This window comes from Cryptomeria japonica, chromosome 8, assembly GCF_030272615.1.
Source record: "Cryptomeria japonica chromosome 8, Sugi_1.0, whole genome shotgun sequence".
Taxonomy (NCBI): Eukaryota; Viridiplantae; Streptophyta; class Pinopsida; order Cupressales; family Cupressaceae; genus Cryptomeria; species Cryptomeria japonica.
In genome coordinates, this window is record NC_081412.1 from 562,983,527 (window position 1) to 562,998,903 (window position 15,377).

The following is a 15,377-nucleotide window of genomic DNA, read 5'->3' on the forward strand; positions in this document are numbered from 1 at the left end:
TTTTGGGGGGGGGGTTCTTGATTAAGTAATTTAAGGGGGTGTCTTATGTCATTGTGTCTAAACTCCTCATAATTATGCTTCATGGAAGATTAAGGCTTGGACTAAACTAATAGAAAAAGGACTCATTCATTATGTAAATGGAACAATAATAGCACCACATGATCCTAAGGCTTCTCCTAATGTTCAAGTTGAATGGCTCACTAAAAACTCTATGGCACTTGGAACTCTTAGAAAGTATGTATTATATGACCTCATTTTTCACATTGTGAAGTGTACAATAATTAAAGAGGCCTGAGATATTTATGATAAATTATATGGACAAGTTGATGAGATTAAGGGCTACAAGCTTGATAGTGATCTCACCATTTTGGATCCCAAGGATTTTGATACAATCCAAGATTATGTCACAAAAGAAAATGAGCTAAGAGAAAATCTAAAGGATTGTGGCATTGACAAGAAGGATTCTCAATTGGTTTATAACTTGTTGGACAAGATTTCATCAGAGTATGCAGCCTTTGTATCTAGCTTTCACACCTAGAAGTTAGCTCAAAGTTCCTCATACACATCTCCCTCCTTTTATGCATTCACGGAGATATTGAGACTTGAGCAATCTAAGTTGACCAAGATGGGGATTCTCAAATCTTCAAAGTCACAAGCATTGGTGGCTAATAAAGGGAATCAAAGCAATCAAGGAAAAGGCAAGAATCAAAATCAACCTGTCTAAATTACAACAAGATGGAGCACAATCCTCCTCTCCACAACAAGGTGATTCTACATCCTGACCTAAGAGGAAATCTAAGGACAATATTTTTTGTGCATATTTCAAGAAGTCAGGACATGATGAAAAACATTGTTACAAGAAGGATATTGATGAATTGAAACATCTTCTTGAGAAGAAAAAAATCAATTTACCTTCTAGAATGTCTACTTTGGCTTCTTCTTCCAAGGAAAAGGATAAAGGAAAGGATCACTCCTTTGGGATAGATAAAGGAAAGGGAAAAGCTCTTTGTGCTACTACAAGTCATGATTCAAGGTGATGACTTCTAGATTTAGGGGCTTCTCATCATATGGCATCTTTGCAATCTATGTTCTCTTCATTTGAGCCTTGCCACATGCTACAGATTTTGATGGGCAATCATACATACATGGATTTGATTAGAAAATGATCTATTTCTATTGGGGATAACTCCTTCAATGATGTGTTGTGTGTACCCCACTTGACAAACAATCTTATTTCCATCTATCAAATCACACATGGCGCAACATGAAAAACTGTGGAGTTCACACCTGATTCAGTTATCATTAGAGACTTGGAGACTAGAGCTATCATTGCGAATGGGATGGTTGATCATGCATCTTGGTTCTACTCCTTTTCACATTTTGGTCCTAATGATGAGGATGATTCTTCCTATGTCGATGATTCAGATTTTGAGGAGAACTTTGGGTAATTGAACTTGGGGATTCTCATAGGTGACCTCATTTGTGAGCCTTGCATTTCATCTCCTCCTATTGATATCACATCACCTATTGCACTTGATGATGTAGCTAGTGCAATATTTTTTCCTTCTTGTGATTCAGTGTACCAGGGTATTTCTTGTCTTCTAGCTTCAGTTCATTGGGATGACTACTGGACAGACATTGCAGGCTTGTTTATGGAGTCCTACATTATAGATTTGGGAGACATCATTGATGAATTTTTTCTTCTTTTTTATGAAGATGATCCTTCTTTGATTGTTGCGAAGGAACACTCTGACCCTCTTATGCATTCTCTACATGATCATTATTTTGAGGTTGACATGATTGTGGATACTTTTGTACAACAGTTGGACGAGGTCTCTTTATCGTTAGAGGAGACATGTGAGTCCTTGGATATTGTTCTACACTCATCTCTACTAGATATTGGAGTGCCTTTTTCAATAGTGTGGGGAAGCTAACCACCTTTGGAGGGGGCACTCTTCAGCATCGACATGGGGACACTTGAGCAATTTTTAGAGATTCCAGTCATCTTGAGTTTTTTTCCTTTATCTTTCCTTCATGATTGGGGAGACTTCATGGATACACCTTTGGTTTTGTTTCTTCCTAAGGGGAGGAATGTTGTTCGATGTTCATGGAGTAGTTTATTCATTCAGCTTTGAGCTTCTACCATTGGTGCAGATTATACATTGAGGGGGATAATTGGTCTCTCTTCTTCTCTCATATGGTGGGGACATTTTCCTCACATGGGGTTTTTTCCTTCTCATACTTCTTTGAGAGTTCTTTGTACATAGTTTTCATCTCTCTTTTGGTGGAGGGATTTTTCCCATTGGGTTTTTCTCTCTTTCCCCACTTTATGGGAGATTACATTGGTTTGTGTGTATTTTCATTTGTACATGGGTACCTAACATGGCCTAGTAGTCAAAACCCATCTTGCATTGCTTCGTTGCATTGTAGACTTAAGTGCATTCCCCTAAGTTTCACTTAAGGAGGCGTGTTGGTGTAATTATTTATTCATCTTGGATATAATTACACTTTACTTAAATTTACTTAGGTACATGCATATTTCATAGTAGTTTACATATGAGACACCTAGGGAGATGTTCTACATTGGGTGTGTATGTAGGAGACTTTCCACCTTTTATGGTGTGATCTTATTTCTACTTATCATATCCACTTATTGTGGATTGACAATTCCACCTTCAGTGGGTGATCTACCTCATGTGGAATATTTTATTATTTCTCCTACCTACCCTTGCATCTCACTGAGCCACATGTCATCATTGTGTGCTCTCTTGTCTCCTAGCCTTTCCTTTATAAGAATGCCCATTTATATTATATGTAACTTAATGATCTAGTGGATCAGTATTTTCATCTTGATAGAATACAGCTTATTCCTATCAACATTTTCTCTCTCTATTTTGTAATTTTCATTGAGCACTTGATCTTGGCAAAATCTCACATTTATTATGGATAAATATTTTTTACATTAGATGTTATTTTTAAATGCATGGCATTAAAATTGAAATTATGATGAAATATTCTTCAACTATAATTTTATGGTCTAACCTATTGATCATCTAATCTTAGTGGGAATGATGCAAGAACATGTCAAAGACAAGAACTTGGCTATGGTAGAAGTTTCCTACCCACCTTACAATAATTAACATGATGCAAACTAGATGAACACACACTCATATAGTTGCATACATATTGTATTATGCATTGTTTAATGCTAAATTTTATGCATTTATGAATCTGTAATTTAATTTTAACATTATGGTTTAAGTGATGTCTATAGTTGTGTAAATTTGTTTTTGTTAAGTTTGTTTCAATGACTTGTTAGGAAACATAAAGCCATCCCCTTATTTTTATGTCATTATACTCATAAACTATCTACTTGTTTTATTAGAAAATAAAACATTTGTATTTTTTTTAAATACAAATATCTTCCTTTCAAATATGTATGTATGTATGTTATTGTTGTGAATAATATAGAATGATTTCTGATTAGAATTATGTAATATTAAGAGAATAACATTACCTGTTTAATTATAATTAAAATATTTGAACTTCAAAGTTTTAATAAGATATTGCATATGAATTCCTTATTTCACATTACCCATTAAAATATTGATGAAATTTTATCCCATAGACTATATATATATATATGGTGGGAATGCCCATTAGTTTTTCCTCCTATCAGAAGCCAAATTAATTTTGGGTTAGTCTTTTGTCAAGGAAATTTATTGTTCCTTCCACCAAGTTCTGATTGCATTGTGTAGAAACCATTGCCCCACTTCACACCAATCTATAATGCAATGTTGCAAATGTTGACACTGATTCTAAGCTTGTAGTCACATGCTGCTATCAATTTTATGGAGTTTTCAGAAGAATCAATCCTAATGAAGACTAGCTTGAGTTTCCCTATGCCTCCTATCTCAAAGAATAATATGCACATCAATTTATCAATGAAACCCGACAAACTTAATCTTTCACTCCAACACCCTCCACCTAGCGCTACAATTGAATCTACTCTTCAACAACATGGTTCCTAGCAATTTATGGATGGCCTTTCAATTTAGTTCTAGATATGGCACTCGCAAAGAATGGGGTTCTCCAGAGCTATGAATTTGCATTTTCTAAGTCTCTTTACATTTTTCCCTAAGTTTACGTGCCTTAGCATTTCAAGTCCTTTAGGTGCTAGCCTAAAACCTTTTAATTAGTTTTATTATATATTGAGTGTGATTCTCAATATGTTGTTTCTCTTATAGAGTTTTCCATGTAAATCTATTGTTCATGTGCTAAATGTGCTTTATGCTTTTATGTTTTGCAATTGTAGTATCAAACTAAGTGTTGTATAGATCTGAAAAGAATTGATCTAGATTGGTTCACCACCCCTCTTAGTCCTATGGTGTGTTCAACAATGTTAGACTAGTAATCCTCATTTTTCAATCATATATAAATGATTAAATCCTATGTAAACATATAGTAAAGTTATAGATTGATTGTGAAAAATATGGGAGTGTATGTACACCATCTTTTACAATAATTATTTGTTCCTCTATAGTAGATTATCTTGTACAAGGTTAAGTGATTATTCCATCTTTTATACAAAGTGAAGGGTTGAGAAATAAATGAATAACTTTTTTAATAAAATTATATGATATCTTGTGTAAGAATTTTCTAGTAAGAAGCTTACCCAATAGAAGACACAATTTTCACTATTGAATTTTATGTGATAAAACATATAGATGACGTACAATTAGGAATGTGTATTCTTGTTAAAGAAATGAATTTACTTTCTTTCAACAAGATAGCTCCACCAATTTTTTTATTAATTTATATTTTTAGAAAAATTATGAATAATCATATAATTATAGTAGTGGTAATAATAGGAGGAGAAGCATCTAATCTCTTAGCTAGAAATAAAGAAGAATGAAAGAAATATTCTTTTTATAGTCCATGCCAAGCACCATACTACTTGTGGGAGGCACCTAATTGTGCTACAAGTGATACATGTGCATCCTCTCAAAATACATGCTTTAATTAAAAAAGAATATTTCAAATGAATAAAACATAAACACTTCATCATACATATTGTTAAAAACACTATTCCATAAAACCACAAGAACACCTTAGTACCCCAATTCAATCTCTTTTATAAACCTGGACAAACACATGCAATAAAATATTCTTAAACAATCAAAATTCATACAATGATCCTTTGCTTGTGAGAACAAGATTCATACACACAACTATTTCATTATACACTCAGAAATACATGAACATAGTTTTTTTGTTTTGCACTTATAATATTCACACATTACTGATCTATTTTGCATGAATACGTGAAACATTCGATACGATACAGAGACAATTTATTTTTAAACATCCACGATTCTGTTACTACATGACAAACTTGATCATGAGACATCTTGCACAAACATCAACTTCAATTTTTGTTAAAAGAGGTTTTTGTGAAATACCAATCACAATAATGAAATTTCGAAATCAAATATTGCAAAGTTGCATCTAGTAGATAGATTGATGCAATTTGGAACTTCTTTAAGGGGTACAAGATCATATTGGATCAAATGTCATACTAAACTAACATACACGCTTCATCAAATTGGAACTCCAACAATATTCTTTACATTAAGTGCAACAAATTTGTATTGGCCAGACTTACACACACTAATGTCAGGTACACCATCGACAACTCCATGGGAAGCACATGCTTGGAAAAAACAAAATGTTATTGAATACCCTCATATAGTTGCACACTATATAGATTTACGATATTGTACTTTCAGGAAAGACATTTTAGAAAAAGGAATGAATGCCATAGACTATTGGTATAGATATGAATGGCAACATAGAGGGTCAACACACGTACATGGAGTCTTGTGGCTACATGGATCATCAGACATGGATAGCATTAATTAGTCAAATGATGAACAAATAAAGATTACACAAGAATATTTCAACTACATTGTTCATGCATGGAATCCCAAAATAATAAAAGTAAATTTATTTTGCAGTCAATCCATAATTTGCCTTTGCATCCATGTTTTTAAAATACAAGCCAAATTATTGGAACAAATAGGGATGATGACTATGAGGAAATAGTGAACACTGTAGAAAGACATACAATGTGTAGGGAAGGAACATTTTTACGCAAAAAAAAAGAGGAAAAATATCTTGCAGGTACATATCTCTATTAACACTATACATTTCTTGATAATAACAATTATCAACATATTCATTAACATCATATAGCTCCATATGTTACTTATCAAACCTATAGGAATAATGCTCCCTAGCCAATAAATTTGGAAGGATCAAAATTGTATGAAGATTTACAAACTAGAGAGAAGAAATTTGAACCTACAAGAAATAATGACAAAATGAACACACAGAGTCAATATATAATCCAAATTTGGAGGGAAAACATAGATTGTTTCAAAACATGCCATCATAAAATATATTACAAAGTGTGCAACAAAAGTAGACAAAATATCAAAAAGCTACCAACAAATACTATTACGACTCACAAATGTTGAAAATCCAAATGATCCAGCTTCAAAAGCCTATAGAAATCTCTTAACTAAGATAATCATAGAGACAGATATTGGAGCACAAGAGACAAGCCATATGCTCTTAGAATTACCATTGGTAGAAATAAATAGAAGGTTTATTAATCTATATTTATTATCTAAAGTTTTCAAATGTGTAGTACAGAATGAAGAAAACAATAATGAAGAACACACAATATCTTTTATTGATGCATATAAATGTAGGCCGCTTGCTATGGCAGAAATATCATTAATTGATGCTACAAAATATTGGATATATAATGCTCAAAGAAAAGGACCAAATAAGTGGAACCCAATAAAAAAAGAAAGTATTATAAGAGTCTTTCCAAGATTTACAACTATTCCTCCAAGAAATTCAGATAAATGGGTTAACTTTTGTTTCTCTGAACTACTGCTTTACAAACCTTTTCATGACATTGAAAGGGATATAGGTCATGATGATGATGCAATAGTATTCAATTGGGAAAAAATCAATAATAACCCATGGTATGTGCATAGAAGATAAGAGGATGAAAATCTAGAAAACAATGAAGACTCCAAAAATGAAGAAAATGAATGGGAAAACCATCATTTTTTGGATGTAATCACATATTTATAGTTTGCACTAAAATTTCATGTAAAGGAGATAAAATGAGATCCTAACCTAATATTCAAAAATGTTCCATGATGATCCCAATGCACATTCCAAATAAGACTAGAACCACCCAACCATATCAATCCTGGAGGTCCACCATACAAGACTAGGAGATGAGTATGTGAGAAACAATCATACTCACAGCAAACGTGAATAGATTGGAAAATGTTCACCATAATAAAATTTGCTTAATACATAATTTATATTCACAACAAGATCTAGATATATAAAAGGAGGATAAATTTTTTATAAAATACTAGACAATCTTTCATTGAACTAGTCAAAGACACCAAGATGTGTTGATGGATACAACCAACGTCAAATGAACACCATCTCTAATAAATGTCACTCATAAAAAAAATCATCAAACATAATTAAATCATGTGCTTGGAGAGTAATAGTTACAATTTCTCTACGCTTACAATTTTCCTCAACTTCCTAACATGTAGAAGAGGATCAAATTCATTATTGTGATTCTGAGAAAGAACGAGATGAGTTTCAACTAGTAAAATTAGACCTTAGTTTTCCCTACCCACTTAAGATACATAGACCAATAAATAATCAAATTAAATATCAATCTTAATTTATAATTTTACTTTCAAGTTTTTATAAAACACATAATATTCTTGTGATATCCATCCAAGGATTCCTAAAGCTTTTCAATCTCAAAATACACAATTTTATTCAAAGAAAATCATTTTTGTATGGAACCATTTCAAATGAGAAAAACATAAACACTTAATACATACATATTGTTTCATATGTACTATCTCTGGAAACCACAAGAAAACCTTAGTATCCCAATTCAATCTCTTATATGAACTTGGACAAATATATGAAAGAAAATCATCAACTTACACACTCAAAATTCATGCAATGATCCTCTACTTTTGTGCAAATTTCACACACACAACTATTTCATTTTATACTCACAAAATGCAAACATAGTTGTTCCCTTTTGCACATATAATATTCATGAACTAGTGATCTACTTTGCATTGACAAAATGCACATACATATTTTTTTATTCTGCAACCATTAAATACATACATAATTAAATACTTCTTTTGCACCCACAAAATTCATGAATATTATTATGCTCTTTTTAACTCCAAAATACATAAAAATTGATACTCCTTGCACATAGATGTGTTAGACTAGCAATCCAACTTTTTGTATTATTTGTAATTGATAAATTACACATATAAAATATGGTAGAGATTGATTCCAAAAATATTGGAGTGCATGTAGACCATCTTTTATAATAATTAATTGAACCTCTATAATAGATTATCTTGAATAAAAAATGTTTATTCCATCTTGTATACAACTGACGCGTTGAGAAATAAATGAGTAGTTTTTAATAAAATAATATGATCTCGTGTACGAAATTTCTAAGAAGAAGCTTACCCAACAAAATACATAATTCTCAATATTGAATTTTATGTGACCAAAAATTAATATGATGTACAATTACAAATGTATATTCTTCTTAAGAAAACGACTTTATTTCTTTTAACAAGATAGTTCTACCAATATTTTTTATATATTTATATATTTAAAAAAATTATGAATAGTCATATAATTGCAGTAATAATAATAAGAGGACAAGAATCTATTATCTTACCTATGAAATAACAGATTAAAAAACTATATAGAGAGATATTTAATTTTGAAATATAAAGAAAATAGAATTTTAAAGTTTATATTAATATTTTCTCATAACAATATATTGCGTGAGATTAATCACCCTTCTCTCATTAGTGGTGAGATGACAACAATGTTTTATTGGTAATAAGTGGTGAGAGTTGCAACTATGCGGCTACACCACCGGTGTCAATTCGAAGAGCACACCTCTTATTGATATATTATTCCACACATAAACATAATCCTATATATATCTAGGGACAGAATACAATACTGTAGTCAGTACCAGAGGGGCAAGCGAATGTGGCTGTATCGTCCTTGGCATAACTGTAGGCCTGAGGGCACTGCTGCTTGAATATCATTGAGTAGTTTGTCGCAGGGCAGCTGTTAGCATAGCTGCCAGTGCAACAATACTGGTCTGTTTGAAAGGCAACGCAGGCACTCTTGCATCCGCCAGTCACCTTCAATTCAGCAGGGCACACAGCGTTCACGTCGGCTTTGCATGCAGGGGCGGTGCACTGTGTATTGGTAGGGTTGATGGAAAGAGGAATGTTGAAGCCGTCCACCAGGGAGACGTCGTAGTAGTCCTGGTCGCTCTGGGTGTACTCGGCCAGCGTGGCGGGAACAGCTCCTGAGACTGTGCAGCTCAGTTGGCCGCCGCAGTCACCGGTTTGACAGGTTCCTTTGCCGCTCGCATCGAAAGAGCAGCCGGTTCGACCCCAGAATCTTGCCGACTGTGTCCCCGCCGCCAAATTAACCGTCCATGTCTGACCCTGGCAGCTGCTGCCCTCCTCCGGGTAATCCCGCCGCCCACACTGTGTACCCGCACTGGTTCCGTATATCAAACTTAACTGCTCCCGTCTCTGCGACAAATCACACACACATAGTATTATTGTTAGCTTTGGAAATGTATATACTATTCAACTACTTACAACACCCATTATGTTACTATGACAGCTTACCTTGAATATAAAGAGATATGGCCATTCCAGCCACAAGAAGAAGCGCAAGATCTGATACTTTTGCCATTATAAGTAGTATCTATATCGCATACAGCAAAGACTGAATGAAGATACAAGGAAGGGTATGTCACTTATATAGAGAGCTCCACCTCCTACGAAGGTAAGGAGGAAGCAAAGAAGCAAAGACCCGACTTTAAGAGCCGTATATCACACGAAAGCCCTCTTGTCCTTTCTTAATTACTCTTTTCCCAATTTGTCTTTTTTTAATTTGTCTAGGTTCTATATGAAGATGCAACCAGACCAGCTACAAGAAGCGCACTAGCTGAAACTATTGGCATTATACAGCCTGGATTGAACGAAGATCAATGCATTTTGTACACGAGGAGGGATTTATTATTTACTGTTACCAAGAAAGCCTAAACCCAGCTTGAAAAGCGATATATGTTACGGCAACCTTGGTCACATTCAAACTTTTCTTTGAAAGCTTTTAGATTTTAGTGTAAATATTTTCATTGAAGATGTGGAGAGTCATCAACGTTTCGGGTCATCTCTTGACTTTCTACATTTCCACAATAGATCATAATTAAGAATTCTGACTCAGTACATTCTGATAATGAAATAGAATATTATCTTATATATTAATAAAAATATATATTACACAATCAAATTTAAAAATATTAAATAAATTTTAAACCTAAGTATATGTCCGGATACATTTGAGTATTCAAGGTGGAGTTTATTTCCTCCGCGTGTTACGGTGGAAGCCAAGACATCACTTCAAAGCCGCCTATCCTATGAGAGCCCCAGTCTTTTAAAATTCGAATGGTCATCAAAAATTAGACTTCTGTTATTTCAAGCTTGACATTTTCTAGGAGTTGTAGAGAAAGAAACCACTAGGAAGAAGAGAGACACATGATCTAAACCCACATCCAAGTAGCCCAAGACAAGAGAATTCCTCACAGAGCCACTTCCAACCTCTCCCACAAGGCTAGTCACCACCTCAATAGAAACTGCAAAATAGGAAGAATGAAGCAGTGAGAGTCAAACCCAATCCAAATTCATAGACTCATAAGAAATAACACCACCTCAAAAGGGGAAGAATCCACTTTCATAGGAACCACGCGAAGGAAGATCAAAATAAAAGCAACATAAGCCCACTTAGGAACAAAGAAATACTGAAAGCATCAAACTATAACAAAGATGAGAAAGGTAAAAGGAAAGCATCGAACTTTAAGAAATACTAAAAGCATCAGACTTTAAGAAATATATGTGAGGTATTTGGTTTTCTCTGTGCCATCACTGATGGTATCATGAGAAAGGCTTCCATGGGGGTTGTGTCAAGACAAAGTAAGATGAAGAAGAAGGTGAGGAAGCTAGAAAAGGAAGGGAAGATGGACAATGACAATGAAGACTGGGAGGACAATAAGGAGGATACATGGGAAAATTAGGTTTTCAAGCTTTAGTGAAACTAGAATCTGATCAACAATGATTATGTTGTTTTGCTTTATTTATGTTTTTCTTAATACTTTGTTTGTGAAAGTAGTGAATGTAGTTAGTTTCTCTGATATTATGAGGCCTGCATACCTTTTTAATTAGAATTTTATTATGCCCATATCCATAGTTAAAGTTCTTAGCCTTGTTGATACTAAAAATACTTTTATTATGCTCGGAAGGTGGTGGTTAGTTAAGATTAGTATGTTTAGTTATAGAGACATGATAATTTTTGATTAACTCTAAGGAACATATGGTTGGGCTCTCTTGACTAGATGCATTATGCTAGTTCTTTTGTTGTTGTACTCTGATTTTGTTGTTTTGTAGGTTCAAGGCCTTCTCCTTGCTAATATAATAAAAAAGAAAGGTGAGCACAACCCTAGAACATAAAACAATGTAGTTAACCAAAACTAGGGAAAACAAACAACAAGGTTGTGCCCATGAAAATTAACAGCAACATTATGATCGTAGCAGGGCAAGAGAAAAAACGTAAAGCTAAAACAAAAACTCCATAAATCAAGCAAGAGGCTAGGCCCAAATAGGACATGAAAAGCCCCGACCACTCCAAACAGGGGCCAAACCACAAAAGGTAAACCACCAACACAACCCATAGAAGGGGAAAAAAATACCACCAACATGTGCACCCAAAAGATCCACCTCCTATACACCAAGATCAAGTACAATGGAGGCAAAAGGAAAGGAAAAAGATAGAAGAAAAAACATTAAAAACATGGAGGTCCAAGTCAAATGTAAGGAGAGGGAATCCCACACATCTCAAGATTCCTCACACCACTACTAGGGAGGCACAAAGAGAAAACCCATAAATCAAGCCTTGAACCACACCAAGGGAACCTAGAAGGGATAGAAAAAGACAACTGACAAGGTGCAAATGAGACCAGACACACACCGAGAGAGGAAGAAGCCAAAAGTTCATGAAAAACACTAATAGACTCCACTTGGAGCATTCCCATAGAGGCCAACAAAGAAGAGGTGATAAGAACCTCCTATACAAAAGAGGAGCATGACACAAGGAAGAAAAAAGGCTCCTACAAGGCCACATGACAAGGGACCCAGAGGCACACCCAAACCAGGTCAAACGTAGCAACCATGAGGGATCTACAATAAGAAATGCCCATAACCAAAAAAAAATCCTCATTGAACTAACACCCATGCATCGTCATTAATGTTTGGATCATTTTCCTTTGAAACTAAATCCTCTGTAGATCTACCCCCTGAAACCCTAAGGCCACATTAGTTCAAACGACTCCTGCTCCCACTCATCACTACTCTTTTTGGTGTATCTATTGTTGTGATGAAGTGTTTTTTTTAATTTAAGACTATAAGCTTGTGAATTTAATTGTTGAAATCCTTTTGTCTATGGATTTTTTTAATTTTTTTTTGGCTTGGTGACCCAATAGTTTAATAAGACTCCTAGTCTTGACTATGCCAGTTCTACAAAATTTTACTATAAAAATATGGATATAAATAACATTCACAAAAATATTTCTTATGATCTAAACAAAAATATTTATAATATAAAATCATTAAATTTCATACTTTTCTTTACTTTAAAGTAAAATTGCATGTCATATTTGCATACAAGTTCTTACTTCTTTTTCTTACATATGCATATCATATTTGCATAAAAGTTCAAACATGTGCAAGGAATTCTTCTTCTTAAAAACACAAAAAAATTATAGCCAATGATCCTTTTCTTTTGTGCCCACAAGCTACATGCAACTATTTTCTCTTGCATCTACAAATGCATAAATAGTTGTTCCCTTTCACATCTATAAAATGGATAGAATAATCATTTCATTTGCATCAAATAAAATACATGCACAATAAATTATTGTGGAACTACAATATGCAAATAGACAAATATTTCTTTTGTACCCATAAAATGTATGTACTCTATTTTTATCTTTTGTACACAAAAAATGTATTAGAATAGCAAGCCAACTTCACCTTTTTGAATAATTTACAATTGAGAAAAACATTTTGTAAACATATGATATAAGATGTAGATTGATTCCAAAAATCTTGGAATGCATGTACATCAATTATTTGAGCCTTTTTATTTTGAGATTATATTCTATAAGGATGAGTGATTTTTCATTCTTCTATCCAAATGATTTTTTTTTGCTAAAATCAAAGAGTCTCTTGTTTAAGAAATTTCAATCTACAAGCTTAGTGAAAAGAAGACATAATTATCACTATTAAGTTTTATGTGACATAAAATATAGAATGATTTACAATTAGAAAAATGTATTCTTAAGAAAATATCTTTATATGCTTTAGAAAAATTGTTGCACCAATTTTCTTAATTATATTTAAAATATTTGAATTTCAAATTTTTAATAAGATTTTGCATATGAATTCCCTTTTTCACATTACCCATTAAAATACTGATGATCATTTTATTTATCAGAAACTGTCAGACTTAAAACGGGCATGCAATGCCTTAACACCAAATGATACTTTATGCCGCCATATATCAGATATCTAAAGACGGGGTGATAATTTGTATGTTGTAATGTGTATGATCCTATACATATCTTGGGACAGAATACAACACTGTAGTCGGTGGTACCAGAAGGGCAAGAGAAATTGTTGGAAGAATCGTCCTTGGTATAACTGTAGGCCTGAGGGCACTGGTTCTTGAATATCATCGAGTAGTTTGTGGGAGGGCAGTTGTTGGCATAACTACCAGTGCAGCAGTACTGGTCGGTTTGAAAGACATTGCAGGCAGTATTGCATCCTCCCTCCACCTTCAATTCAGCGGGGCACACAGCATTGATGTCGGTTCTGCAGGCAGAGCCGGTGCACTGTGCATTGGTGGGATTGATGGAGAGAGGAACGTTGAAGCCGTCCACCAGAGAGACGTCGTAGTAGTCCGTGTTGCCATTTACATTGAGGGTATACTCCGCCAGCGTGGTCGGAACGGCTCCCGAGACTTGGCAGCTCAGTTGGCCGCCGCAGTCACCGGTTTGACAGGTTCCTCGGCCGCTCGCATTGAAAGAACAGCCGGTTCGGCCCCAAAATCTTCCCGCCTGTGTCCCCGCCGGCACATCCACCGTCCACGTCTTAGCCCGGTCCAGCTGCTGCCCTCCTAATCCGGGTAGTCCTGCTGCCCAAACTGTGTACCCGCACTGGTTCCGTATATCAAACTTCACTGCCCCAGCCTCTGCAACAAAACATACACACACAAATTATCGTAAGGCTTAGAGAGATGTATATACTTTTCAACAACCTACAACACGTAGTATTTTACCAACACAATTTACCTTGCATATAAAGGGATATGGCAAGTCCAGCAACAAGAACAAGCGCAAGATCTGATAATATGGCCATTATACCTTCTAGATTGAATGATTGAATGAAGATGGATAGATTGGGTATATGAGGAGGGATTTGTCATTTTTATAGAAAGGATCGCTCAATGATCGCTCGGCCATTGACGAAGGGAGCATGGAGCCGGCTCGAGAAGCCGTGTATGCTACGGATATCAGAATTCAAACTTGCATTTACTACATGATTTTGACTTTAGCGAACACGTTCCCCGACTTCAGCAACTTCAAAAAGCCACTTATCTTTGTAAATTTTAAAGGTTGTCAACATTCGGAGCATAGCTATAATACTAGCAATTGCATTTTGGGTCAAATCAAGTATGTATATAGTGAGAGATAGAAAGAAGAGATATAATGGTAGAGAGAGATAGAGAGAGATTGAAGAATAATTACAAAGACATAGAGAGAGTGTGATAGAAGAATATAGAAGGAGAGATAGAGATAGAGAGGCAAAGAGATGATAAGTAAAGATAGACAAACAAACATAGATGGACAAATAAAGAGAGAAATAAGGAGGGAGACAGATGGTGGAGGATAGGGAGCAGATGGGGGGAGGGAGAGATGGGGTGAGGGAGGGATAAAGAGAGGGAAGGAGAGAAAGGGAGAGATAAATTAATAATAAATAATAATATAATGTTGGGATGGGTGACCTCCAAGGAAGGCCCAATGCTTCACCTCTGTGAGCATCACTTAGATGTAATGTGTGCCAAGTGTACCTTTC

General features: G+C 34.7%; 1 protein-coding gene and 1 pseudogene across 1 annotated transcript; both read right to left on the bottom strand.

Annotated features, from left to right (window-relative positions):
- Nucleotides 1-8,971: 8,971 nt before the first annotated feature.
- Nucleotides 8,972-9,907, bottom strand: LOC131045873 (pathogenesis-related thaumatin-like protein 3.8; annotated as a pseudogene).
- A 3,819-nt stretch (nt 9,908-13,726) lies between these two features.
- LOC131045860 (pathogenesis-related thaumatin-like protein 3.8) lies at nt 13,727-14,678 on the bottom strand. The gene is made up of 2 exons (XM_057979530.2): nt 14,594-14,678; nt 13,727-14,493 (listed from the first exon to the last, which is right to left on the bottom strand). The coding sequence occupies exons 1-2, from the start codon at nt 14,658-14,660 to the stop codon at nt 13,727-13,729; spliced, it is 834 nt and encodes a 277-aa protein (XP_057835513.2). The 5' UTR covers nt 14,661-14,678.
- Nucleotides 14,679-15,377: the final 699 nt, after the last annotated feature.

Bases quoted from the DNA above. Each gene is read 5' to 3' on its own strand.
- LOC131045860 (XM_057979530.2), bottom strand. From the start codon at position 14,660: ATGGCCATATTATCAGATCTTGCGCTTGTTCTTGTTGCTGGACTTGCC. The intron at 14,494-14,593 runs GTAAATTGTGTT...GTTTTGTTGCAG, and splicing joins CATATCCCTTTATATGCAAG to AGGCTGGGGCAGTGAAGTTT.